Raw genomic sequence first — 26,421 nt, forward strand, 5'->3', positions numbered from 1 at the left:
CCTACCCTCCAAACCCTGCACCTGTCCTTGTTTTTGTATGGGTAAATAACGAGCCTTCCTTTCCCCGGGCGGGGGGGGGGGCGGGGGTGCTCCCGGGGATGGAGGCAGGCCGGCTCGCTGAAAGCAGAGATTGGTTCGCTCAAGTCCCACCTCCAAACGCAGTCTGCGGCGCCGGGACCTCACACAAGCCCTTGGGACACAGCATCTCATTAACTCTCCCAGTGACCTAAGAACACGGCACCCTCGCTTTTCAGGGGAAAAAACTCAGCGGAGAGGGTGAGTAACCTGACAAGACTGCAAAGCCAGGGGCCCGAATCCAAGCCCAAGGTCTGTACTTTTACAAAAACAAACCAAACCAAAGAAAAGCTTTGGGGAGAAAGGGGTTGTTCCCAGCTGAGAGCGGAAAAGGCTCTCAGAGGAGGGAGGTGGGTCTAAACTTGGGGCTTCCAGGCAAATCACCCACTCAAAGGCAGGGCCGTGCATGCAACTCCAGCTCCCCAAAACCTCACTGCACAGCCCAGCTCCTGTCGCCCAGAGCCCAAGGCCTTGGAGACACTGGCAGTCAGTGATCCAGGCTGTTAAAAACCCTTTGCAACGATTTAATGACCCACTGGAACTAACCCTTATAGTTTGTCAGCCACTGACTTGTCTCTGTGCCCCCCAAGAAGCAGAGAATTTGGCCTCTCAGGTACAAAGCTGAGCCACGGGTGGTGGTGTGGGCATTGGTTGCTCAAAGTCAGCTGGGGTGGCAGATTGCGTTTTCTCAGAATGGTCCAGGCAATATTTTCCATTCCACACGTCTTCTAGAACCTCCTACTCCAATCAAGACTCTTCCCATCTTACTCCTCCTGCGTGAAGCCGGGCCAGCTGTGGGACTGCTCTGGCCAGTAGCATGCCTCTGCAGGATGCTCTGTGGCTTCCAAGGCTGGGTCAGAAGGAGGACCCCAGCCACCCGGTGAGGAAGCCCAAGCCACTCGGGAGGCCACGTGTTTCCTTGGAGCCCATCCCCTGTGGGATGGTATGTGGAGCCAGGAGCTGAACTCTCTCCATGTAGTCCTTGCTGAGTGGCAGATTCATGAGCAAAACAGATATGTCACTATATTAAGCCACTGTGTTTTGGGTGTAACTTGTTATGCAGCCACAGTCACTGTAACAGTAAGTGCATAATAATTCCTGCTTGAGAGATGAATAAATGTATACAGAGAGAGTCTTTTCAAAGGCCTCCAGAGGCCAGTATATATTTTTAACTTTTTTCCTTTTTTTGGTTAGTCTTCACTGGAGGATATTTTTCCATCGATTTCAGAGAGTGGAAGGGAGGGAGGAGGAGAAGAGAGGAGAGAGAGAGAGAGAGAGACATCAATTGGTTGCCTCCCAGGCACGTACCCATGACCACACCACCACCCGTGGCTCAGCTTTGGTTCTCGGGCTACGCTCTAACCACTGAGCAACCAGCCAGGGCTTTTAACTTTTTATTAAGAACATTTTCAAACCAAAGTAGAGAGAATAACACAATTATCCAGCATGTACCCATCACACGATTCAGTGATTACCAGCTCTTGACTGATCTTGTTTTTTTAACCCTTTAAAAAAATCTTTATTATTGAGAGTATTACAGATGCCCCCCCCCTTTCCCCTTATTGCCCCCTCCACCTGGTTCCCACCCCACCCCAGGCCTTCACCACTCTATTGTCTGTGTTCATAGGTAATGTATATATACATATAAGATCTTTGGTTAATCTCTTCCCAATCCCCTCCCCCCTGTTCTCTCTGGGACTCCGTGAACTATTCATCTGTGCAATCCATGCTGATGTGACAAATGAACACCCTGTCTGGTTATCCTGAGCTAACCTTCCTATTCTTGCCCTTTTTACTGAAAGGAATTATTGTTAATGTATTTATTTAATCCAGGAACTCTGAGCCAGACTTCTAAAGGAAAATACAGTCAGCATGAGGCACCTAGCATATGGGTCTGTAAAGTAAATGCTAATTAATAATAATCACTGCGCTGTGTTACCCAGCTGCATTGTTTTGCCTGATAATTCCCTCAAGGAGGCCTGGCCTTGGGGGCAGAGGATCCTATCAGGCCAGTGGTGTCTGGCACAGGGGCCTTGGCTGCCCAGGCACAGTGGCAGGACCAGATCTCACAAAGGCCTCAGGGCCTGCTATAAATAAATCACAGCTCAGTGCAAGCTAGGTCAATGCAGCCCTTTCAACCGGCTGCTCCACTCCAAGCACAATCAGGGCTTGGCTGTGCAAACACGAAGCCCCTCCAGTTCATCACTGTGGTTCTCAGATCCCTGACACTGGGTGGTGTCTGAAGTCCAGGGAGCAAGAAAGCGTCTCCCTCCATGGCAGCGACAGACAGAGCCAAGCCTTTCTGCATGGCTCACCCTGTGTTCCTGATGCAACTCTGCAGGGGAAGATTGTGGACTCTTTATCCCCAAACAGATGAAAAACCCTGCTGCCAAGCCATGAGTTAGGAGGATGCTAAATTGAGAGTATAGGAAATAAAGACCATAAATGGCGTGTAAAGATGGGCACCAGCTTATGACAAACACTCAGCCTTCTGGGTGATACATGCAGGTAACAGTGCAGCGTCAGCATCGGAAATTCCTTCGGAAACTGTAACATGGTTAGGAAAGGAATGGATATCTCACTTTTTCTGCCCATCTGGAGTCTTCTGGCAGAGTTTCTAGTTTTTCCTCACGAGCAGGGGGGTGGGGGGGGGGGCAGGGTGCTACAGAAGAGGCTTCTTCAGGCTGAGTAGAAGAAGCCTTTACTTCTGTGAAGGGGACACTTGGTGATTTCTAAACTTTGGAGCTTCCTTACATTTTCTTATTCAGATGGTTTGTGGAAACCTGGCTATTTTGCATCCTCACCAGACCAGCAGGGAAGGAATCTTCAAAGGTGGACAGGGTGAGGTCAGGCTCACGGGCAGAGTCTCAGCCCAAATTTGGAATCTAATTTGGATAATTCCTCCCTCCCTCCTTCATTAAAGGCATTTTTATCAAGCACCGATATGTGCTTTTCTAGGCATTGTAGGTTAAAGTGGACCAAACAGCGGGCGAGGGCGGCAGTGTACACGTATATCCAGCAACAGAAACGCGTTTCGCTGTGGGGGAGATCACGAGTGTGGATGATGCCCAGCTGCCGTCAAAACCTACCCGACTTCCGCAACCCTGGACTGGGCCCAGCGCGCGTTGGTAGGGACGCGCTCCCACCGTTGCCAGGGCTTGTGGCTGCGTGCGGAGTCTCGCGAGGATCTTCGATACTTCTCGCGAGACCGCCCAGCGGTTGCTGGGAGACAGCGCAGCCTCTGCGGAGTGTGAGCTTTTGTCTGCGGGTCGCGGCGGTCGCGGTGGTCGCTGCGGGTCCGGACGCCTGGAACCATGGTGAGGACGACGCGGAGCTGGCCCCGGGAGCCGGCCCTGCGCGCAGAGACCCCGAGCGATGCCCTACCTGGGGCGGAAGGCTCAGCCCGTCATAGCCTTGGGCTCTCCCAGGGGCCTGGGGCACACGTGTCCCCAAACAGGACAGTGGGGCGCAGGGGATAACCTAGGACCTCCAGTCTCCGGGTTGGAGAACCCAGGGCGCCAGGGCGGTTGCAGGTCCCTGTACAGCAAGGGGTCCTGGGCAGGATGTCCATCTTCATGGACGCCCAGGGCAGGGCCAGCGGTGCAGAACGGCTGGTTCCTCGGAGAGGCTGGGAGCAGTCAGACCTCATCTGTCTCTCTCATGTGACAGGGCCGTCCGCTGTCCCCACCGCCACCCCACCCCATAGAGGAGTTGTCAGTAGCGCAGTTCCCAGGCAGATGCACGGGGCAGGTAGCTGGTGGAGAGGAGACTCGGTGCGGAGCCGCTGCATTTGGCTGTAGCGGACTTCTTGGAGTAAAGGGATTAATTAACACTTTAGGAGGGAAGGTGTCAGTGGATGGGTGTTTGAATATCAACTGGATGAAGGCCACCAAAATACTTCTACTTATTACTAGCTTTAGGGATAGGATATTCTTTTTTTTTTTCTCTATGTTTATAAGACTTCCACATAATTTTTTTGTAATCAGAGAGATATAGACACAAAAAGTGTTACAGACACATATAGACACACAAAAGTGTGGGCCACAGACAGTGGAGAGAAGTGAGGGCAGAGGATAAGGACTTGGAAATTCAGTGTCTGCTCAGGAAGGGAGTGGGCCGGAAGGTTCTGTCATCTGTCAAAGCTGGTACAGGAGGCGTGACGGCTGAGCAGGTCCCGTGGTGAACCATGTAGGGCCCCCACGGTGGGTGGGTGCTGTCTGCTGTCTTCCCCAGACCAGGTTCTCTGAGGAGTTTCGTATTTGGAACAAAGACAGTCTCATATTATCATCCTGATCATTGCTATCGAGGCATTTCTGCCAACAAATATCGGAAGTTTCTTTCGTGTTTCTCTGTGGTGGTTACCAAACATGATAGCCAACGCGGTCACATCTGACCCTGGTATTGGGGTTCTCCCTTTTGAGGCCAAGTACAGTTTGCATCCACACCAAGGCAGTCTCTGCCGTGTATTAAGGAGTGAATTTGGTCCAGTTTCCTTCCCTGAATCTCTGAGGGGAAAAAAATGTTCTTTTCTGAAAAGGAAGATTTCTCCTTCTTGCTGCTCCAAAGGTGTCAGCAGAGAATGTGCGTGTGGTTAGGGTGGGAGCTTAGGGTGGAGTGACGTGCTGCAGGGGGTGGGCACCAGACCGTGAGCAGGAGAGGGAGGCTCCAGTCAGGTGCTCCTCACCCCTCCAAATGCCCAGGAGGGGATCTGAGCCAACCTGAGAGGGAAGCCATTACCCAAAGCCTCCCTCCCTTACCCAGCCTCTCTTTTAACCACAGGCGCCCAAAAAGAAAGGGAAGGGCAAAGGCACCCCAGTTGTGGACGGTCTTGCTCCGGAGGACATGACCAAGGAGCAGGTGAGCAGGCTGGCCCTGTGCATTGGTCCAGTCCTGGGTGGAGTGGGTGGGTGGGTGCTGTTCCGTCTCATCCCTCTGGCTGTTTGTCTGCATGAACCTCTGTCAGACCAGTGCACCCCTCATCCTGCCTTCTGCTCTGTGCTCGCCTCCCCCATTCTGGCTCCTGCAGTTCTGACAGCATATCCTTCCCCAGCTCCATCATCCCCGTCAGCGCCAAAGCTCTCAGGCACAGTATTGAAGAACTTTTTTATAGGATGGTAAGAATTTGGAAGCAAATGTTTGTTTCTGGTATAAAAGCCATTTTTCATTTTTTTTTGTATTCCCTTTCAGTTTTACCCCTTCATGCGTCTGATGCTACGGAGCTGTTTTCATAGTACATGCATTATAGTCTTCTTGTTTATTTACCATGAAACTTTAGCAATTATTGTGTCCACGTGTCCTTGCTGATGAAGGCAGGGGCTAGATAACAAACTGTGTGATTACAATTTTAATTAAAAGGCCCCTGGGAACTGCAGCACATGGCAAACCATGAGAGTAAACTGGTGCCCACTCCAGCCTCCGTGTTCTGACGACGGGACTGCCTGTGTGCATCTGCCACGGACCTGCGGGCTCTGTGTCAACTGGTGTTGCTGTCAGAGCCCTGACTGTCTTTGCATAGTTTTAAGATAAAAATAAATGCAAAGGAGACTAACAGTCCTATGAGCTGAAGCTGGATGTGGAGCCAGGGCCGTTGATGGTAAGAGGGACTGTGTTTACAGCCGGTCCTTAAATAACGTAGCGTTACAACGTTGATGAGACGCCAGGGGACTTAGCTCTTGTGTCACTGAGCCAGTGGTCACATTGGTCTCTTTACACGTCATTTGTCCTCACAGCTTCAGAACCCGTTGGTGACATTAAGTGAGAACTGTCCCTGCAGGGAAACCAGTGGAAGCAGAGGGTGGTGGGGCCAGTCTGTGTTCTGGAGAGAGCACTGGCTGCACACTGCATCGCCCCAGCGGTTGAGCTGTTTCTTACCCCCCGTGTACTTCCAGTCCCTGTGGAGATAGCCCTGGCCTGCGGTGGTGTGTCTGCAGTGGCATGGACACCTCGGCAGCGTCTGGTGCCAGGCCCAGGGTCCAGGGTCCAGGTGGCAATGAGAGCCAGGCAGCTGCAGACAGGCCCCTGAACAGCCACCTTTTGTGCGTCCAACTCCGGGGCTATTTTCTAATTTTTTAATATATACTTTTATTGATTTCGGAGAGGAAGGTGGAGGGACAGGAGAGAGAGAATCATCAATTGGCTGCCTCCTGCACGTCTGCAGTGGGATTGAGCCTGCAACCTGGGGCATGTACCTTGACCTGGAATCAAACTGACCTTCTGGTTCATTGGTCGACGCTCAACCACTGAGCCACACCTGCTGGGCTATTTTCTGATTTTTTTAAGAGAAGCTGGAAATGTGCATGTTTCTAAGAAATGTGTTTATTGAGTCATGGCAAGATCTAACCTGTGAGACAGTCACAGTAGGTGGGAGCCTTGTTATACTCTGAGTGGCACTGAAGGCCATGACATGGGGATGTTGTCTTCTGTGGAGGCCTGAGTCAGATGCACTGTTTTACCTCCTTTCAGCTCTTCAGGATTTTTAGAGGAGAGTGGCCCCTCCCTCTTGCTTGCCTTTCTCCTCCCATGTGTCCCTCGGGTGGGTGGGCCCCGCTGGGTCCTTCACAGTCTCTGCTCGGCCTGCAGGTGGAGGGGCACATCGGCCGCATCCGTGAGGAGCTGGACCGAGAGCGGGAGGAGCGCAACTACTTCCAGCTGGAGCGGGACAAGATCCACACCTTCTGGGAGATCACCCGGAGGCAGCTGGAGGAGAAGAAGGCTGAGCTGCGGAACAAGGACCGGGAGATGGAGGAGGCCGAGGAGCGGCACCAGGTGGAGATCAAGGTGAGTGGGGCGTCCGCCTGTCCCGCTGGGGTCACTGCTGCGATGTTGTTAGGGTGAGCGGCATTTCATCTCCTTGTTCTGGGGTTACAGCCCTTTGTTTGTGTCTTTCAGCATTTCATCTCCTTGTTCTGGGGTTACAGCCCTTTGTTTGTGTCTTTCACCCTGGGAACCTAAAGGTATTTTTTGTAAAATGTGTGTGCCTGCGGGCCGGTGAGCATGCATGTGCAGGTGTGTGTGTGTGTGTGTGTGTGTGTATGTGTGTGTGCAGGTGTGTGTGTGTGTGTGTGTGTGTGCGCGCCGGTAATCGAGTGGTCGTTCTCCCGCCCACAGGTCTACAAGCAGAAGGTGAAGCACCTGCTGTACGAGCATCAGAACAACCTGACGGAGATGAAGGCTGAGGGCACCGTGGCCATGAAGCTGGCCCAGAAGGAGCACCGCACGCAGGAGGGCACGCTGCGAAAGGACATGCGGGCACTGAAGGTGGAGCTCAAGGAGCAGGAGCTGGCCAACGAGGTGGTGGTGAAGAACCTGCGGCTGGTGGGTACACCCATGGGCAGCTGGTGTTGAACAGCAACTGGGAATTCACATGTTCTGTTTAAAAACTCCCGCATTTTGGCAATTAATTGAAATATTTTTTAAAAGCGTGCAGCTAGGCAGATCCACTTTGGTGTCAAGTACAGAATTCTGTCTCCGACTTGAGCAACAAATGGACATGAGGAAAACCAGTCAGGGTTCCTCTGCATGTGCTTCTGAGACCTGACACCCAGCTGCGCTCCCAGGCTGTCCGTCAGGTGCATTGGGACACACACAGTCATTGAGGTGTCCAGCACCCCAGGCCACAGGCACACGGCAGCTTGTCATACAAGCTGGGCTCATGGGCACCTGACTGCCTTTTGAGAGCTTTTGGTCAGTTCTGAGCGAGGATGGTGGGGGTGCCCGGAAGGTGCCAGGCCCCGTTCTGATCTCTGGGAGGACTGATAAAATGCCTTTCCACGTGTGGCACATGGTCTGCAAAGGAGAAACTACACACAACAGAGAAGGCAAAATCATGTGTCAGATCCGCACAGCACATCCCTTGGCTATAAGGAAGGACAGAGTGAGTGGGCAATGGGAATGAGAGTGGGTTGCATTTTCCTACATGGAGTTCTGGGAATGGCTCCCTGAGAAGGTGACATTTGGGTAAAGGCAGTAAGGTCTGATCCAGGCTGTGGGGACCAGGCCAGGAGAAGAGGTAGGGGATGAGCCGCATGAAGGCCAGAGGAGCAAGTAGGTCCTAGCTCATCGGCCTCGGAAACCACGGGGAGGCCGGGCGCGGGCCCTGGCTGAGCCGGGCCTGTGGGGATTTGGGCAGAGAGAGTGCATCTGACCTTGGTTTTCAGAGGCTCCTCCGGCGGCAGGTTGAGAAGACTTTGTCAGCACGTTTGTCTCCTGTGAAGGGAGCCAGGCTCCACTGGATCTGGAAAACACCGAAACGGCAGAGTTTGCAGCCAAGGCCGAGTGTGTGAAAGAGTTGGACCCCAAGAATGGCCCCAGCCGGTTTGTTTAAATGGTTAGAGTGTCGACCTGCAGACTGAAGGGTCAAGGGTTTGATTCTGGTTCAAGGGCATGTACCTCGGTTGTAGGCTCGATCCCCAGCCATGCTAGAGGCAACCAGTCAGTGTCTCTCTCATATCAATGTTTCTCTCTGTCTCTCCCGTCCCTTCCACTCTCTAAAAATCAATGGGGAAAAAATATCCTTGAGTGAGGATTAAATAAATACATAAATAAAAACGAATGGTCTGATCTCTCCTGACACAGGCTGGTTTCCAATGAATTCAGTGACGGGAGGCTGTCTGCCTACCCAAGGCCTGTATACAGATTAGTTATGTGGTCAGAGTTCCCTTTTGTGTAAAAATACTGCTATAAAAATAATTACCATTTTATATTCAGAATTGTGTACAATAGCCACCTGGGGGAGCCTGCAGGTCTGGACAGTGCGGCCATGGCTCCACCCGCAGGCAGGCCAGCAAGGGGCCGCCGGCTGCTGTCCGTCCTTAGAATCTCTGAGAACATTTTCTCAGGCTCAGAGCTGACTTTAGCCAAGTGAGTTTTGAAATGTGGAAGTTACCAAAACCACGTTGTTCTGGACGTGGTGTGTGCGCCGGGAGCGCGGTGTGTGCGCCGGGAGCGCCGGGACCCGCCAGAGCAGCAGAGGGTTTGCCGAGCGGCTTCTCTGTCTGTCCCCTTTGCAGAAACACACGGAGGAGATCACCAAGCTGCGCAACGACTTTGAGAGGCAAGTGCGTTGAGAGGCAAGTGCGAGGTCAGTGTCGTCTTCCGGCGGCGCCATCACAGCAGAGCCCGACTCCCCCCGGGCTCACCTCACAGGGACCTGCGAGGAGAGAGAATGCGCTCATTTTAAGGCTGACGGGCCTCTCAGCATCCCAGAACCGAGTTTTCTATGTCAGTTGGGGGAGGCTGTGGTCACCACCCACTTCCCCACTCCTGTCAGTAGTGGTGGCTCGGAGCAGGGTAGTCATTCAGTCTCGTGGGCACTGTTCTTAGTCTTTCCATGGCTCCTGGCCTGAGGCGGCCTGTAGTGTGAGTCACACAGCCCTGTGTTGTGAATGGATGGCTCACGGGTCATGGCTCGTGACCACGGGATGGGCTGAGGCGTAGCTATCGGGAGCCCCTGCAGGGGTGGAATCGCAGTGCCCGGAGGACAGCACGCGTGGTGTGTGCCTCACGCGCCCTCTGAGCTTCAGCAGGAAAACCCAGGGAAGCCCACCCTGTCCTGTGGCAGGTGAGCATGCGCAGCATTGGCACTGCTGGCTGCTCTCTGCTCAGCTGCTGTGTGTGCTGCTGCCTTTCAGAAATTGAGGCCAAGTATGACAAGAAGATGAAGATGCTTAGGGATGAGCTCGACCTGCGGAGAAAGACGGAGATCCACGAAGTGGAGGAGCGGAAGAACGGCCAGATCAGCACGCTGATGCAGCGGCACGAGGAGGCGTTCACAGACATGAAGAACTACTACAACGACATCACCCTCAACAACCTGGCCCTCATCAACTCCCTCAAGGTGCTGGGGCCGCGCGGGGCCACACGCCGCTCTTGGCCCCAGACGCACTCTCCCTTAGGAAACTCTTCCTGATAATGCCCTTCCCTGTCCTTGATTGAAACTCACAGGGAATGTAACCTCCCTATTCCTGTAGCTGAAAACAGGCTGTTGCCCTAATGTCGGGCAGGAGAACGAGTAGGGCAGTGTCTGTTCTGAGAGTAAAGGCTCAGGCAGGACTGTGGTCGGAGCCTAGCTTAGAGTCATGGGCAGGTGTCATTGCCACCCAGGTGCTGGCAGGGATGGGGTTTCCACAAAGCAGAATGCCCTTCATGGCGCACTGAACAAAGCGTGATCTCATGAAACCTCATTCCTAGAACATTCAGAGTAGGTGTGTGTTTGTACATAAAACAGGTCTCGTTGGCCTGTGTGCCCACAGCAGCAGGACTTGCCTGTGGCAGGTGAGCTCGCAGCCCTGGCACTGCCTGCTGAGCCCTCCTGCACACGACTGTGCCCACAGGAGCAGATGGAAGACATGCGGAAGAAGGAGGAGCACCTCGAGAAGGAGATGCTGGAGGTGTCTGCGCAGAACCGGCGCCTGGCGGACCCGCTGCAGAAGGCTCGGGAGGAGATGAGCGAGATGCAGAAGAAACTGGGCGACCACGAAAGGGACAAGCAGATCCTGGTTGTGAGTGTCATCGCCTTTACCTCCCCCTTGGCTCCTGGGCTCAGGAGAGAAGGGACATCCATGAGATGCCTCCTGGGGCCTGTGCAGGGCTTGGCCCTTAGGGCAGGAGGGCGTCTGAATCTCTATTTTCTGTGACTGGAGATGCGGGGGGGCGGGGAGGAGGAGGAGGGGGGATGTAGAGCTGGTGCCCATTACCGCCCTGGTGGGGATGAGCCACTTGTATCTTTGAGCCAGTTCTTCCTGGCGAGTATTCCTGGCCTTGCCATCTCCAGGAGCCTCCTTGTGTGCATGCCTGAATCCTGAGTGCCTTCTGTGCCCCACCCTCTTCTCTCTGCAGGGCACAAAGGCACGTTTGAAAGTTTTAGAGAAAGAGCTCAAGAGCCTGCAGTGGGAGCACGAGGTGCTGGAGCAGCGGTTTATCCAGGTGAGCAGCCAGCAGCCCAGCCAGGACCGGTTCCAGGAGGTCCTGTTGCTGCTCCTCACCCTACGCAGCCTTCGAGGAAGCCCGGGGCAGGTCTGGGGGAGGCCTGGGTCTCACACAGAGCAGATCCCTGGTGGGAGCAGTTTGCCCACCTGTCCCCTCGGCTCACTGCTGAAACACACAGAGGCAGCCTGGCCTCTCCAGCCAGCGTCTTTTTCCTCTACATCCATGAATCTAGTACCAGATTAGTATGTGCTCATTGGAAGGACGTCACGGAGCCCTGAGTCTCAGTAAGAAAAAGAGGGTTCCCCTGCTGCTCAGCACTGATCCTCACGAGTGGTAACAGCTTCCGAGTCTCCTCCCAGCTCCTCCTGTGTGTCCAGCGTGGGTGGGATTCCTGCCTTAGACACAGCACCTTCCATCTCGCAGGTCTGTCCTGCGGCTTCCAGATTGCACCTGCATAGCCGCTCATTCTGGTGTTGCCCGTGCCCCCCTGCCCCCCGCAAGTGCCTCCATATGCAGCTGGTGCCCCAAGGGACGCCCTTGCTCGTCCTCTAGTGTCAGCTCATCTTGTGCACCTGTGGGACCCTCCCTAGGAAAGTCAGTTCCTGGTGGTGGAAGGCTTGCATTCAGATTTCAGATAGAGTCTGCCCAGAGGGCTGTCCACAGGGGTGATCTCACCCAAAGTGCCCAAGGGGCCATTTCCTGCTGCATCAGCTTCCACTCTGCTGATGTATAATTGGCGGAGAATGTCTTGTTGAGTGTGCTTTTCTTAGATTTCCATGAGCCTGAGAGGTCCTCCTTGCAGTGTCCGGGGTCTGCCCAGGGCAGAGCATTCCCACCTGTGCCCTGTTTGTTAGTGCAGGGTGTGCCATGGGCCAGAGCAGGGCACACCATGGGCCAGGTTCAGGTCCACTGGCGTCTCCTCCTGCCTCCCATGGTGTGTACAGCTGCACACCTTTACTTCTGTCGCAGAGAGTGGGGGTGCAGGCAGTGTAGACGCCACAGGTTTCCCTGGCTGTGGGTGGGCCCGGTGCAGACGGCACAGTGAAAGGTGTGTTCTGGCCCAGGGGCAGAAGTGGGAGGGCTTCTTGCCAGCGAGATGGCCCAGCGGAGCCGTCCCTTCAGGTGCAGCGGGAGCGGGATGAGCTCTACAGCAAGTTCACGGCGGCCATCCTGGAGGTGCAGCAGAAGACAGGCTTCAAGAACCTGCTCCTGGAGCGCAAGCTGCAGGCCCTCAGTGCTGCCATGGAGAAGAAGGAGCTGCAGCTCAATGAGGTGCTGACAGCCTCCAACCTGGATCCTGCCACCCTGACCCTGTTGTCCCACAAGCTGGAGGTAGGTCCCAGATGGGCTCCGGGTGGCAGCTGGACGGTGCCCATGCTCCTGCCCTGGCAGGTGGCCTGCAGGGCCTCTGGCTGGGGGTCACTTCTCTCCTGTTGACACCCCAAGCATGTGCAGCCTGCATCATTCCAGTTAACATCATTAGTCCTGGGGAGGGGCTCCCCACACTCTCTCACTCAGACCTCAGCTCACTGCTACTACTTCTTAGGATGGGTTCAGCTTAGCCTATGAGGCTCTAGGTCTCAACTGCTCTGGAACTTGTGGGCCTGAGCTCTTGGGCATCTGGCAGCCGACTCAGACATAGGCCTGGGGGCAGCTGAGTCTCCTGTACTCGCAGGGAAGCCGCTAAGCTGTGTCCCAGCTGGGCAGTTAGGCAGGGCTGAGCCTCCGTGGTGGGTGCTGGGAGGGCTTCCCGGAGGGAGGGAGTTATGTCTGGGCAGAGGCTAGAGCATCTGTTGACCTGAATCCAGTTATTCATGGCACCCCTCTGTGCTGGGATGGCCCCGGCACCGGGTGCAGCAGTAGTCAAGGCAGGTGAGACCTCTGTGCCCTCAGGCCAGCAGGTCAGCTGAGGCGTCAGGGTCGCTCCTGCCTCGCAGGCGGAGCCCCATAGCACCTGTAGGCCCTCTCTCACCTGGGGATGGGCCTTGTCCCTCTGCTCCATGACCTGATTTTGGGAGTGGGGTTGTCACAAACAGAATTGGTGATGTGAGCTAAGGGGTCTTGGTGCTGCCAGGGGAGTGTGGCTGATGCTCAGCTCCCAGCCAACTGGGCAACCTGCTACTGCCAGGCCGGGACCTGGGAGACAGATCCCGGTGTGCAGCTGCCTGCATGTCTCCACCCAGAGGCCTGTCCCAGAGGCAGATCCCTCCAGGCTGGACGGGGTCTTCATGGAGAAAGAGACCTGGGCATCGGTTTAAGGCCTCCTCACCATCCGGGTGCGGGTGTGTGTTATCCTGAGCAGTAGCATAGGCAGCATTGAAAAAATATTATTTACTTTTTATGTATTTTTATTATATTCATTTTTTGTTAATCCTCACCTGACGATATTTTTCTACTGATTTTTAGAGAGAGTGGAAGGGAGGGGGAGAGACACAGAGAGAGAAACATCCATGTGAGAGAGACACATCGATCGGTTGCCTCCTGCACACACCCCAACCAGGGCCAGGGATCAAACTCACAACCTGGGTATGTGCTCTGACTGGGAACCGAACCCGAGACCATTCGGTGTGCAGGCCAGTGCTCCATCCAACATGAACCCCTTTGGCTCACACCACCCCGAGGCCCAGAGGCTGAGCCTGTCAGGTCACATCTGTAGGTAAAGCATTGCAGCCGCTCCCCGCACCCAGCCTGCCCCTGGGCCTGCAGCTGGCACTTGGTACTGCCAGCTTGGGGGGGGGGGGCGGGCGATTCTGAAGCTGTCAGCTGTGTCCCTGAAGTTTGGGGCTGGGGAGTACTATGGAAGGTTCTGGGGAGGATAGACTGGATCCAAGAGCCCACAGGGATCTGCAGGAAAGGCTGAGCAGGATGGACTTGTCACGACTGGGGAGGGGCTGGGGACGCCAAGGTGAGGTTGTTCCTGTGTCCTGGCTCAGTGGGCCACAGTGCCCGTGGGACCCGTGTCCCCTGGGACCGGCTTGGGGCAGGGGGCCTGGGGCAGGGCAGGCACATAGGAAGGGCCTTGTCTGGGTAGGCAGCACTGGGGTCCTGGGTCTGGGGCTCACCTCTGACTGTGTGCCCCTGTCCCTGTGGAGCACCAGTGATGTGATGAGGGGATAAAAAACAGTCTCACCCACGAGGGTCCCTGCAGCTGCACCAGTGGCCAGGGTGGGTGTGGGTCAGCTCTTGGCTGTCCTGGTTGGAACCCACCAGGCCTGCGCCTCTCACTTCTCAGCACCCATCTCCTTCCAGGGGCAGGTGCTGCTCCCTTTCTTCGACACACAGGAATGGGGCCAGGCCACTATTCCCTGGACATCTGGCGTCACCGTTAGAGCCCCAGATGCCAGACCTATGGCTGCCCAGTCTGTCTTGGCCCAAAGACAGGTCTCAAACTCAGGCCTGCATTTCTCTCCTCAGGACGTTCTGGAATCGAAGAACAGCACCATCAAGGACCTACAGTACGAGCTGGCCCGGGTCTGCAAGGTATGAGGAGCCCCGCCTGCCTTAGTGCACGCCCCCACCCAGGACCCTGCGATTCCTACCTTAGCCTGAGGGTCCAGCTGCCTATGGCTTAGGGCAGCCCCGCCTGCCTGGGTGTTCCTCCAGGGCCAGCCTCTGGGAAAGGAGGGGGCTCGGCTCTTCCAGCAGCTCTTCCCGACCCCCACATCCCCGTCCGTCTGACCCTCACTCTCCCACCCTCCTGGCCTCTGGGGCGATGCGGGGAGCAGGCACAGGTCTACCCTTTCTCCTCTGTGAGTCCAGTGAGCGCTGTACACCATTTCTGTGCCCAAAGCGCGCATTGGCGCTGAGGCCTGTTTGGACCCCCCCCCCCCCCCCCCCCCGGATTGTTGACTTTGCCATGAAACCCAACAGCCTGGGGCCTGCACCACGCGGCCCCGGGTCTGGGGATACCCCAAAGGATTTTTGCTTTTGTCTGTGGTCATGCAGAACAAAAACCTGCCTGGGGACGCCCTGAACATGGGGGCACCCTAACGGGGACTCAGAAGTGCCCAGAGAGTCCTTTTTCTCGCTGCTTCTGTTACATGAAAACCCCCGGGTGTGGAGCTCAAGATGAAGCGCTCAGTGCTGGGCCTTCCTCGACCCTGCAGCCTCACTGCCATCGACCCTCTCTGATGCCCCGCACCTGAAACTTGTACACACAAAATCGGTGGCAACTACTGGCCTGTGCAGCTCTGGGGAGGATTTGCACAAGTTGTATCTGGTGTCAGGAGGCCTGTGCCCCACGAAAGGGCAGAGCCAGGCCCAGCCCCCAGTTCTCTCTGGAGCTCCACTCAGTTCACCTCTAACTCTTGACCCCAGTCCCTGCACTGGGTGTGAGGATGGTGAGGGTACTGTGCCCTCTGCAGTGTTCGTTCTGAGTCAGCCACGCTCCAAGCATTTCTCAGGCATCACCTCTTCAGACCCTACAGCCTCCGAGGACATTCCCCCTTTTAAAGACGCCTGGTTTCCAGTGGGGACAGAACCATGTCCATGGCCCGGGCAGCACTGTTGCCCATACCTGAGCTCTTCTGGGACGTGGGGGTCACCTGTGCTCCCCATCAGTCTTCTTTGTGGTCCCTCCTTCCCGCCCTCCACAGAGCTGGGTGTCCTAAGTGAGGGCTAGCCTTGGCATTGCCCTTGCCCGGGGGGGAGCCCTTGCTGGGCTCCTGGCCCCTCCCAACATGCGCTGTCCCCACAGGCCCACAGCGACCTGCTGCGCACCTACGAGGCGAAGCTCCTGGCCTTCGGGATCCCTCTGGACAACGTGGGCTTCAAGCCCCTGGAGACGGCCGTGGTTGGGCAGACGCTGGGCCAGGGCCCAGCGGGACTTGTGAGCACCCCAACATAGCCCCCACCCAGGACTTCTCCCTGCAGGACACCCCCTTTTACACCCACGGACAGCAGGTGTGTTTTTTTGATTTGTTGGGTCAGCAAATGAAGGCTTTCATGTTTGCTGCGTGTCCTGGTGACGACTGTGGCAGAAGCAGCGCCAGGGCCATGGCCAGTCTGTTTCCCTCCCAGCTGTCCCCCCGCCCCCTACACACGCCTCAGGCTGGGCAGCACCAGCGCGGCTCTGCCCAGTGACGCAGCAGCCTGCAGGTGCCACATGACTTTATTGGTGCCCACGTCACAGTGCCACTAGGAATTGGGGGCCAGAACCTCCCCCAGGAAGTGGGACCTGAGGCCCCATGAGGAACATGGAGCCCTGTGCAGGGCTGGGGGCGGCTCAGGCTACAGTGAGGGCGTTGGTGCTCTCGGGCCAGCTGGTGGTCAGCTCCCTCGGTAGGTGGTGTAGGACCATGGGCTCAGCAGCAGGGGGACGTGGAACTTGTGGGATTCGTTTGTGATGGTGAAAACGACCTGAGAACAGAAGGCACCAGGAGGGAGCCAGGGCCTGACCCAGTGCTCCCAGGGAGAAGCCGGACTGTGGGCCGAGGGCTGCTTCCCAGGGAGCCCCAGACCAGCCAGCGCCTGATGGTGACCTGGAGACCAAGGCTGTTGACAAGGCTGAATCTGCTCTAGATACAGCTCTTGGCTTGAGGGCCCCTGGGCCTGCCGAGCTTCCCAAGGGGTCCACCCTGAAATCGGGTCAGGTGAAGGGGGAGGCAGCAAGATTAGGCCCAGTGAATTGGGCAGGGCTTGTTCAACACCTGTGTCCACAGGGGCTGAGTCACCCTCGACCCTGCCCCCCACAGCCTGACCAGGCCCAGGGCAGGGACACCTTTCTCCTGGGAGTTCAAAGCAGGTGAACCCACTGCCTGCCCCTGCCCTGGGCGAGGGGGCGGGGCTTGCCTCCTGCAGGATCTCGGGGTCATGGTGAATCCCAGGCCTCCACCTCCATGCCAGCCTGCGGCCCTCACCTCCACGTACGGGTAGAAGCTGTCCTGCCCCCTCTTCTTCCAGTAACCCTCGGTGTCGAAGGTCAGCTTGTAGGTGCCCGCCTTCATCTGGCCTGGCAGCAGGAGCCCAGGGCAGCGTCCATCGGGGTCGGTGTAGCTGGGGGGAGAGGGGAGGAGGTGCACCCCTGCCTGGCTGTCTGGGTCTCCACACCTGGCAGCCTCAGACGTCCCTGCAGCCTGACTTGGGAGACTCTGGTGCCTGGGCTCGGGAACAGCTGTTGCACAGCACAGAGAAGCAGGACAGGGGGAAACCTCCCACAATCTACCCCTGGAGCAATCATCACTTCATTTGACCTATATTTTTCCAGATACTGTCTATTTTTAAGTATGCTTATTTATAAACGGAAAAAATGTAAGATGGGTTCTATGATTCCTATTGTTTTGTAACCTGGGTGAGTCATGTCGTCTGCGTGTGTGGCTTTCTGGGTCAGTTCCTGTTCCTGTCTCCGTGTCCCCAGCTGTGCAGGCCGGTGAGCGTGCACTGCGGCCACAGAGAGCATCACTCACCAGCACTTGTGGGCGTTGGGAATGGGTCCTGTGACCCCCCAGGGGACTCCATGTGCTCTTCCAAGACCACAGCTGACCTTCAGATGGGACCTGGGCCCGCAGCCTTTGTGAGGGGGAAGGGACAAGCTCCACACCCTCAGGCCCTGAACTTTAGGGGCCCAGCTCCCACTACCACCTCCAGAAGAGTCTGCTCCCTGCCCACAGGACCACCAAGTGCAGACATGCCAGCCTGGGCCGGGCCTCCCCAGCAGAGCTGACGTGGGGCAGAAGCCAGGGCCACGGAGAGCAGCTGCCAGGTGTGGGAGGGCCATTAGGCTGCAGTGAGAATAGAAGAGGAGAAAGTGCTGTCTGGTGACAGGGGAGCCTTCCCAATTCCTCCTCAGGCCTTACCCAGCCGAGCCTGACCCCTGACCCTGACGGGAGAGGCTCCAGGAGTCACCAGGGGCCGTGGGGGCCTTGGGGGGGGCCCTGTGCTGAGGGAGAAGCTCTGGACTCAGTCCTACCCCAAACCTACCTTCTCCTCAGTTCTGTCCACTGCTGGCCGTGGTCCTCGAGCCTCGACAGACAGAGGCAGAGGCCCTGGGCAGGGAGCCCTGAGGCAGTGTCCAGCACATGTGTGGTCAGCGGGCTGCTGACTGGCTCCATGCCTCTGCCCTGGGCCAGGAGAGAGGGACAGGACAAGCCTTGTGTCCACACCAGCCTCAAGGAGGTAGCAGTTAAACAGCCTGGGGGCGGAGATCCCAAGTGTCCCTGGGGTGGGGATCAGGAGGCTGTGGTGGGGACACACTGAAGTGCAGTCCGTCAACCACGCTGACCTGTCCCCCATCCGTGCCCACTGGGGCCCTCCCCTCCACCCTCCACTGCCGTGTGCTCCCTGTTCTCCCAGCTCAGTGTCCCCGGCTTCCAGGTCGGAGCCCCGGACGAAGGGACGAAGGGACGAAGGGACGAAGGGACGGGAACCGGCCCTACCTCCCGGGAGCCCAGGTGTCGCTGGAGCGCGCGCAGCCGCGGGGCGGACCCCGAGCTCATGCCCCGTAGACGGGACACCGCGCGAGCTGAGGTCACCCGCTCCCGCCTCCACCTGAGGGCACCTCCCTGGCCGCCCGGTCCCGCTGTCACCTCCCTGGACCGGGAGCCGAGTTTCGGACCCAACGGGGCGGGTTGTGGGGGGAGGTCCATCTCGGTGCCACCACTAGGGCCCCAGGGACTTCGCTGGGGAGGGGCCCAGTCGGGCCATTGGGGCGCACAGACCTGCGGGCTGCGGAGGCGACTCCCACCGGAAGTGAAATCCAGGGGACTTGCCGGGATGGGCGGCGACGGAGGGAACGGGCGGGGCGGGGCGGGGCGGGGCGGGGCGGGGCGGGGCGGGGCGGGTGACGGGGGAGGGTGGTTCCTCCGAGATCCGCAGGGGCCGCTAGCTCTGGGCCTGGAGGTGGCTCACGAGCCGGACCCCCACCAGGAGTCCCAGAAATAACGCGGATTTTTTAGCTTCTGGGGCATTCAGTATATTTTTAACATATATATATTTTTACTGATTTCAGAGAGGAAGGGCGAGGGAGAGGGAGATAGAAACATGCATGATGAGAGAGAATCATGGATCTGCTACCTCTGCACTCCCCACACTGGGGACCCAGCCCGCAACCCGGGCCTGTGCCCCCACCGGGAATCGAACCTGGGACCCTTCAGTCCAAGGTCCGACGTTTTATCCACTGGGCAACACCGGTTAGGGCGGGACAGTCAGCATTTTTTTAAAGATATATTTTATTGATTTTTTTTTACAGAGAGGAAGGGAAAGGATAGAGAGTTAGAAACATCGATGAGAGAGAAACATCGATCAGCTGCCTCCTGCACACCCCTCACTGGGGATATGCCTGCAACCAAGGTACATGCCCTTGACCGGAATCGAACCTGGGACCCTTCAGTCCGCAGGCCGATGCTCCATCCACTGAGCCAAACCAGTCAGGGCAACAGTCAGCATTTTGATGGAAGCCTCTCAAAGGTCAGGTAAGGTGTTGAACTCTGTCCCAGCAGGCCCTGTGATGATGCCTCAGTTTCCCCATCTGTGAAAAGGGGGCAGTAATGACTCGGGATTGAGAGGGTTCCACAGGAGGAGACAGATGTGCCTGCGCTCTGGCCTCCTGGGGCCCCTCTGGCCTCTTCTGTCCCCCTCCAGCCCCACTCTGCCCCCCTCCACCCCGGTGCCCCCTCTCTGGCCCCAGTTCCACACACTGACGGGCAGGTGCTGTCGAAAGGAGGAGACTGGGCGGTGGATCTGCAGGTGTGAATCCATCGCTGTGGGCGTGTTGCTCTGGACACAGGAACTGCTGCTTCTTACCAAGGTGCACTTTCTAATTCTTTAGTAGTGAGCATGGATTCTCTGTAGGGTTAGAATCAGGCCCCTCAGGCATGGATGCTGACCCTTGTAGCAAAGGTTGGGAGTGAGCTGTTTACAACTCTTGGGAGGTGATTAGGAAATATCTATTTGAGATGTGAACACACATGACAGTTGGCAGGGCTTATGTTTACAGGAGATAACCCCAAAGACATGCTGCTTACACTGTTTCGGCAAACGCCTGTGGGTACAAGAGACTAGAAAGAACCAGAATGTCCCCACTCTGCACAGATAGTGAGTTCTGTCACACCCCAGTGTGCTCTGCTGCTGGTAAGACGAGGTCTCCACAGGCATCACACTGGGCAGGAATGGAGGCAGGCGTTTGTAGCCTCGAGCTGTAAGTCTCTGTGCGGCCTTCACTACACCACACAGGCCGGCTTGCTCAGTGCCCACAGCCACCTCAGATGCACGAAGGATTTTCCACATTTTACAGAGGAGGAAACAGGCATGGGGAGGTCAGCCATTGGAATATTGTCTCATCTGATGCACAAAAGATGGGGACCACTGACCCTTCTCTGGGACAAGCGGTTGTGCATGGGGGTTACTTACTGTTGCTCTTTAACTTTCCTTTGTACTCTAAAAACAATTTAAGGCTTAACGGTCATATGCAAACCAACAAAACACAAACCTTTTTGGAGTGCCCTGCGACTCCCCTTTCAGAAATCTGGGGCTCTCTGTCCTCGGGGAGAACCTAGTGGCTGGAAGAGCAGGCAGTTCTCACAGTCCCTTCCGGGCCTCTCCACAGCCCACTCCCCAGCCTGATCCACCCAGAGTCAGAGGAGCAGAGGTTTTGGGCGCCGCCCTTTCCCTGGAGTCAGAAACCGTCAGCCTATGCGTGGCCCCTCTAGGACCAGGATCCCCCCTGGGGCATAGTCTGCTCTGGAAACGTCCCTGATGGGAAGGTGACCAGCGCTGAACCCCAGGCGCCTTTTAGCCAAGTTAGAAGAAGGTGCCTCATCTTCAAGACCCTTATGGACTGGAGAGTTGTCATAATAAATATTAAAACGGCCTAAAAAACTTTCAATAAAATCTGAAAACATTTCAAATTATCAGAACATTTGCAGTGTGAGGTATGAGATGTGAAGTCACGGACTCTGTTCAGTGCACAACCTCACCTCCCAGGCCTTCCCCACCATGAGTCCAGCCTAGGCCTGCGCTTCCCGTAGCCCCTGGGTTGACAGGAGCCAGCAACTGGGTGGTCATGCCCATATTCTAGACGCCAAAACTGAGGCTCAGAGAGGGGGAGCAGAGGTCCCTACCCCCAGTCCACCTCCCCCTCCACTCAGCCCAGCTCACAGGTCCTCCCCAGCTCCCGCCTGGTTGCCAAGATGTTGGAGGAGGAGGAGATTTCTGAGAAGCAATCCAAAAATACACACCAGCTTGACCCTCCTTCTTCACTCCCTCTCCAGCTTCAAAGCCTCCTTTTGGGCAGGTAGGAGGGGCTTCTTCCTGGCCAGGCCACCAGGAGCAAAGGAGATCAAGGAGACATAGGGTCCAGGTAGTGGGTTCTGGGACCCCAATCTCACCCAGCAGATTTCCTGGACCTTGGCTCCATCGCCCTGGGCTCCATCACCCTCCCACAGTTCCAAGTCCAGGCAAGCTGTTTCCTGACTCCCTGCCTTTGCACATGCAGTTCCCTACACCTTGAATGCCCTTCCTCATCCTTCAAATCCCATCTCACCTTTAACTCCACTGGAGAACCTTCCCTGAGTCATTTGGGGCTCCCCCTGCACCCTGCGCCCACCCTAGTCACAGCCATTTTGCAGATGATGCTCTCACAGGCGGTGAGATCGTGGCTGCTAGCTTTGCCTTTGTGCCCCAGCCCCTGGCACAGACAGGCGCTCGGTAAATCTGGAAGGAAGGGAGGGAGGGAAGCAAAGAAACACTTCTCATGGGCTTGTAGGGGATCTGGACCATGAGCACCTTGCACAGGGCTGGGCATGGAGCAAAGCCCAAGAATTAGCCCTTAAGGGACCTGAAAACAAGATTGGGTGATTTTCATGATGTCATCGAATGACAATGTTAATTGAGAAAGGAGTCTCGGCCTAGGCCTGCGCACCAAAGGGTTCTGGGTTTGATTCCGGTCAAGGCTACTGTACCTAGGTTCCCTGGCCCCGGCTCTGGTTGGGGCGCATGCAGGAGGCAACCAATCGATGTGTTTCTCTTACATGGATGTTTCTCTCTCTCTCAGTCTCTCTAAAAGATCAATGGAAAAATATCCTCCGGTAAGAATTAACAACAAACACAAACAAAAAACAAGTCTCAGTGAGACTCCGTGGGGGTGAGTCGGAGTGGAGGTTGGCATTGTAACCGGTGAATCAGTGTGCCCAGGCTGCCTGTCACTGCTTGAACCAATCAAGCAGAGACAGGGTTGAATCTCTTAGGAGCACTTCTTCCAATACAGCCAGCAGTATGGGAGAGCATCAAGTCATCCACCCACAAAAATCTGCTGTGCACCCCATAAAGCCAGATGTTGATATAGGGTAGGGCAAGGATTAGTACAGGCATGGGGAAGTAGGCTATGAAGGCTGGGGTGGGACTCCATTGTTTGGGCATCAATGTTGTTAATCTTTTCATGATAATATAAGAAGTAGTGGCTGGTAAAAAGGTTAGTGACTCAGAGTCCTACACCATTGCAGACATCTCAATGATAAGGTCCGTGGTGGCTGCCTGATTGTATTTCCACAGCATCAAAAATGAATCGGCCCTTACAGGATTTTGTAAAGTCCAATATTGCTTCATATTTTTTCAGGTTACTTCTGTGACATTAGGTTATTATTACTGAGTACTTTTTTCTGCTAGTAAATTAGTCGTGAACACATTTTTTTTCCTGAACAAAAGATTCCAGTTAATACTTTGGCATATAAACACAGTGGTTTTGAAACATATTCTTGTAAGTCAAAGGATTTTGCACAATATCTATGCCTGCCTGTTTCAGAATGAAAGATAAAATAATCCTGTAGAAATGTACTAAGAATAAGCATCCCTTATTTTGTGATTTATCAGAATGTAAACATAGAGCAGACTTATACACTGCTTTTATAGGATAAACGCTTTTATTTTGCTTCTAGTACGGTAATGATTATATCGTACACGTGTAGGGAACTATGTACTTATGACACTAGACCTCAAAGGACTCTGACAGTGACAGCCAATTCCTGAGCTAAAATGATCCTCTGCTGCCGCCCTGTGGACATTCAAGGAATAACAGCATCCACTACCAGCTGTCACAGGGAAAACCTATGCTGTATTGGAAGAAATTTTTTTTAAAAGATGATAAAAATATTTAAAAAAAAAGGGGGGGTGGAGCGGGGGAGGCTCTATGATTAAACTTACCAAGGGCTCAGGACGACTCAATGGTAGAGTCTGACTTAAGTCATTTCAAAACCGTGTTTTCCACTGACGACGAAAGTCTGCATGGAGTGTAGACAATTACACATACATGATTTTCTGCAAGTGAAGACGGCACAGGCCACATACAGTGTGCGGGTGACAGTGCAGAGTGTGTGGGGCCCGGCATGGTCCCGGCAGAGCTCGCCCTCTAGAAAGGTCTTCCTTGCCTGCTGTGCTTTTCCGCACAAGAGACCCTGAGACTTGCTCTTCTGCTCAACCCCATCCCACACACTGTCCTCAGAATCCTCTCTGTAAACATAGACCTAGCTACTTCCCTCCTCCACAGACTCCACCACAGACTCCCACTCTCCCTCCACCTAGTCTTTCACCAGAGGTGCGGGCCAACGCTCTAACCAGTGAGCAACACCAGGTACGGATTCTATACACTAATAAAATATAAATTTGTGCCAGGTCAAGGGTCAGAGGTAAAGTGTGGGGCTGGGGCTAGGGCTGGGGTGGGGTTAGGGTTTTAGGGCGAGGTGTCAGTTTCAGGGCCGGAGTCAGGGTCAGAAGTGTAACAGGTGAATTTGCTTTGGAGATGAATTTGCTTTACAAAAGGTGAATTTTTCTGATTGTATTTCAGCAGCATAAAAATTAGTCTACCCTTCTAGGATGTTAGCAAATTCCAATATTGCTTCATATCTTTTCAAGTTACTTCTGTGACATTAGGTTATTATGAGTACTTTTGTCTGCTAGTACATTAGTTGTAAACACTTTTTTTTTCTGAGTAAAAGATTCTAATTAATAGTTTGGTGTTGCAACACAGTGGTTTTGAAACGTGTTCTTGTATGTCAAAGGGTTCTGCTCATTACCTATGCCTGTCCCTTTCAGAATGAAAGATAAAATAGTCCTGTAGAAATGTGGTGAGAACAAAGATTCCTTATTTTGCGATTTATCATAATGCAAGCCTAGAGCAGACTTACACTGTGGTTTTATAGGACAAACTGTTTTATTTCTCATTTCTCCTTCAAGTAAGTTACTGATCATACTGTACACGTCTATGCATCTATGTACTTATTACACAAACCTCAAAGGAAGCTGTATGCCAATTTCTGTGCAAAAAACGATCCTCTGCTGCCCTCTTGTGGCCGTTCAAGGAATAACACCTTGTGCTTCTGTCCGTGGTGCTGAAATCCCAGGTAATGCCCCGGGAACACGACAAGAAATTATACCCAGAAACAAAACAAAAACAAAACAAAAAAAGCGCACACACAAAATCATCGAGCCTGTACATGGCTGCAATCATTCCTTCCCTGGATGGACTGAAGTCACGGGTTTGGATTTTGCACCTCTTCCCGCCCCAGCCCTGCAAAGGGAGGTCTTGGCTGATGCACTGATATCGTGAGTGAACCTGTGCGTTCACGATGTCAGCCTGAAACCTAGAGGCTGCCATTCTTGAGGCAGCCAGGACTTTGGAGGCCGCCGTCCTTGAGGGCAGCCAGTAACCTGAAGTCAGCTCTGATTATGGCAGTCCTTTCCCCGGAGGCCGCCATTACTGAGGGTGCCTGTGCCCTGGAAGCCGCCATTATTGAGGCAGGCAGTCGTACAGCGAGGTGTGGTGTATCGCGAGACCGGGCGACCTCGCCAGAGTCCGCTGTTACTGAGGCGTTCGTTACCCTGGAGGCCGTCATTACTGAGGCCACCCATACAGCGCAGGCCTCTGCGAACGAGGCAGCCCGTACGGGACAGGTGGCCTTTGCTGAGGCAGCCAGCAACCTGCAGTCGCCTTTACTAAGGCAGCCAGTACCTTGGAATCCGCCGTCCTTGTAACCTGGAATCCGCTATGATTGCGGCATTCCGTAACCTGGAGGCTGCCCTTACTGAGGCTGCCCGTACTGAGGAGGCCTTCGCTAATGAGTCAGGCAGTATGGGATAGGTCGCCCTTACTGAAGTTATTTGTTGCTAGCTACTAGGTTACTGGTTACTAGTTACTGGGTTACTGGTTACTAATTACCAGGTTACTAGGCTAAAAAAGGTTACTAGTTACTAGTCGCTAGGTTACTGGTTACTAGTTACTTGGCTACTAGCTACTAGGCTGCTGGATACTAGTTACTAGGTTAATGGTTACTGGTTAATGGTTACTGGTTACCAGGTTACTGGTTACCAGTTTACTAGGTTAAGTATCACGTCTATGCATCTATATACTTATTCCTCGAAGGAAGCGGTCAGCCTATACCTAAGCAAAATAGATCCTTTGCTACCCTCTTGTGGCCATTCAAAGAATAACACCTTGTGTTCTGTCCGTGGTGCTGAAATTTCAGCTAATGCTCTGTGTACTTGATTGAAAATTCTACCCAAACAAAGACACGAGCAACCAAAAACACAAAGGAAAACTCACAAAATCATCGACGCTGTCCAGGCGCATTCATTCCTTCCCTGGATGGACTGAAGTCACAGGTCTGGATTTTACACCCCTTCCCGCTCCAGCCCTGCAAAGGGAGACCTTGGCTGATGCACCGACATCGTGAACCTGTGCGTTCACTATGTCAGTGTATAACCTAGAGGCTGCCATTATTGAATCAGTCAGTTCTGGGGAGGCCGCTGTTAACAAGGCAGCAAGTCCTGGGCAGGTCTCTTTTACTGAGGCATCCAGTCAGCCGGAGTCCGCTATGATTGCGGCAGCCAGTCCCTTGGATGACACCATTATGGAGGCAGCCAGTCTGTCCAGCAAGGTGCAGGGGTATTGGGAGAAGGTGTTATTCCCGCTCGACTCAGCGGCCCCTGGAGAGGCCTCGTTGACTGAGGCAGCCAGTCCCCTGGAGGCTGCAATGATCGGTGCAATCAGAAGCCTAGAGGTGGGCATTCCTGAGGCAGTCCCTCCCCTGTAGGCTGCTAGTATTGATGCCATCAGTAGCAGGGAGGCTGTGATTGTTGATGGCACCTCCAGATGTATGGTTCTCATGGGAATGTGTTCTTACCATGAGAAGAAAAATCAATTTAAAGTTTTTTGTTGAAACACAGTGAGTTTTTAAAAACTATTTTTTTATTGATTTCAGAGATAGAGAGAGAGAGAGAGAGAGAGAGAGAGAGAGAGGGAGAGAGGAGAGAGAGAGAAACATCCATGATGAGAAAGAATCATGGATCAGCTGCTTCCTGTATCCCCCCCCCCCCACTGGGATCTAGCCTGCAACCTGGACATGTGCCCTGACTGGGAATTGAATCAGGGAACCTTCCGTTTGCAGGCTGTCGCTCTACCCACTGAGCAACAGAGGCCAGGGCCACAGTGGGTTT

At 54.7% G+C, this 26,421-nt stretch overlaps 2 protein-coding genes and 1 long non-coding RNA gene across 7 annotated transcripts; 2 read left to right on the plus strand and 1 right to left on the minus strand.

Annotated features, from left to right (window-relative positions):
• The first annotated feature begins 177 nt into the window (after window positions 1-177).
• Window positions 178-3,243, plus strand: LOC111823963. Its single transcript, XR_002827075.1, has 3 exons — window positions 178-276; window positions 808-955; window positions 3,034-3,243. It is a non-coding gene; the product is annotated as an uncharacterized LOC111823963 (long non-coding RNA).
• Window positions 3,244-3,287: 44 nt separating this feature from the next.
• GAS8 (growth arrest specific 8) lies at window positions 3,288-15,951 on the plus strand. Of its 4 annotated transcripts, none has more exons than XM_006106171.3 (11): window positions 3,288-3,392; window positions 4,855-4,932; window positions 6,655-6,852; window positions 7,183-7,389; window positions 9,084-9,136; window positions 9,703-9,910; window positions 10,407-10,574; window positions 10,912-10,998; window positions 12,124-12,333; window positions 14,416-14,481; window positions 15,698-15,951. In XM_006106171.3, exons 1-11 carry the CDS (start codon window positions 3,390-3,392, stop codon window positions 15,845-15,847), a joined length of 1,428 nt encoding a protein of 475 aa, XP_006106233.1. In that variant the 5' UTR covers window positions 3,288-3,389; the 3' UTR covers window positions 15,848-15,951. The 4 variants fall into 4 exon arrangements, with proteins under 4 accessions (XP_006106233.1, XP_023602767.1, XP_023602768.1 ...); XM_023746999.1 differs by lacking the exon at window positions 3,288-3,392 and adding an exon at window positions 5,126-5,189; XM_023747000.1 differs by lacking the exons at window positions 3,288-3,392; window positions 4,855-4,932; window positions 6,655-6,852 and having other exon boundaries at window positions 7,373-7,389; window positions 9,084-9,127; window positions 9,705-9,910.
• Window positions 15,952-16,093: 142 nt separating this feature from the next.
• Window positions 16,094-18,663, minus strand: LOC102433439 (5-hydroxyisourate hydrolase-like). 2 transcript variants are annotated; one of them, XM_023747003.1, is made up of 5 exons: window positions 18,529-18,663; window positions 17,920-18,059; window positions 17,406-17,508; window positions 16,870-16,995; window positions 16,094-16,359 (listed from the first exon to the last, which is right to left on the minus strand). In XM_023747003.1, exons 2-5 carry the CDS (start codon window positions 18,048-18,050, stop codon window positions 16,270-16,272), a joined length of 450 nt encoding a protein of 149 aa, XP_023602771.1. In that variant the 5' UTR covers window positions 18,051-18,059; window positions 18,529-18,663; the 3' UTR covers window positions 16,094-16,269. The 2 variants fall into 2 exon arrangements, with proteins under 2 accessions (XP_023602771.1, XP_006106234.3); XM_006106172.3 differs by lacking the exons at window positions 17,406-17,508; window positions 18,529-18,663 and adding an exon at window positions 18,375-18,522 and having other exon boundaries at window positions 16,860-16,995.
• Between the last annotated feature and the right edge of the window lie 7,758 nt (window positions 18,664-26,421).

This window comes from Myotis lucifugus, unplaced genomic scaffold (assembly GCF_000147115.1).
Source record: "Myotis lucifugus unplaced genomic scaffold, Myoluc2.0 scaffold_778, whole genome shotgun sequence".
Taxonomy (NCBI): domain Eukaryota; kingdom Metazoa; phylum Chordata; class Mammalia; order Chiroptera; family Vespertilionidae; genus Myotis; species Myotis lucifugus.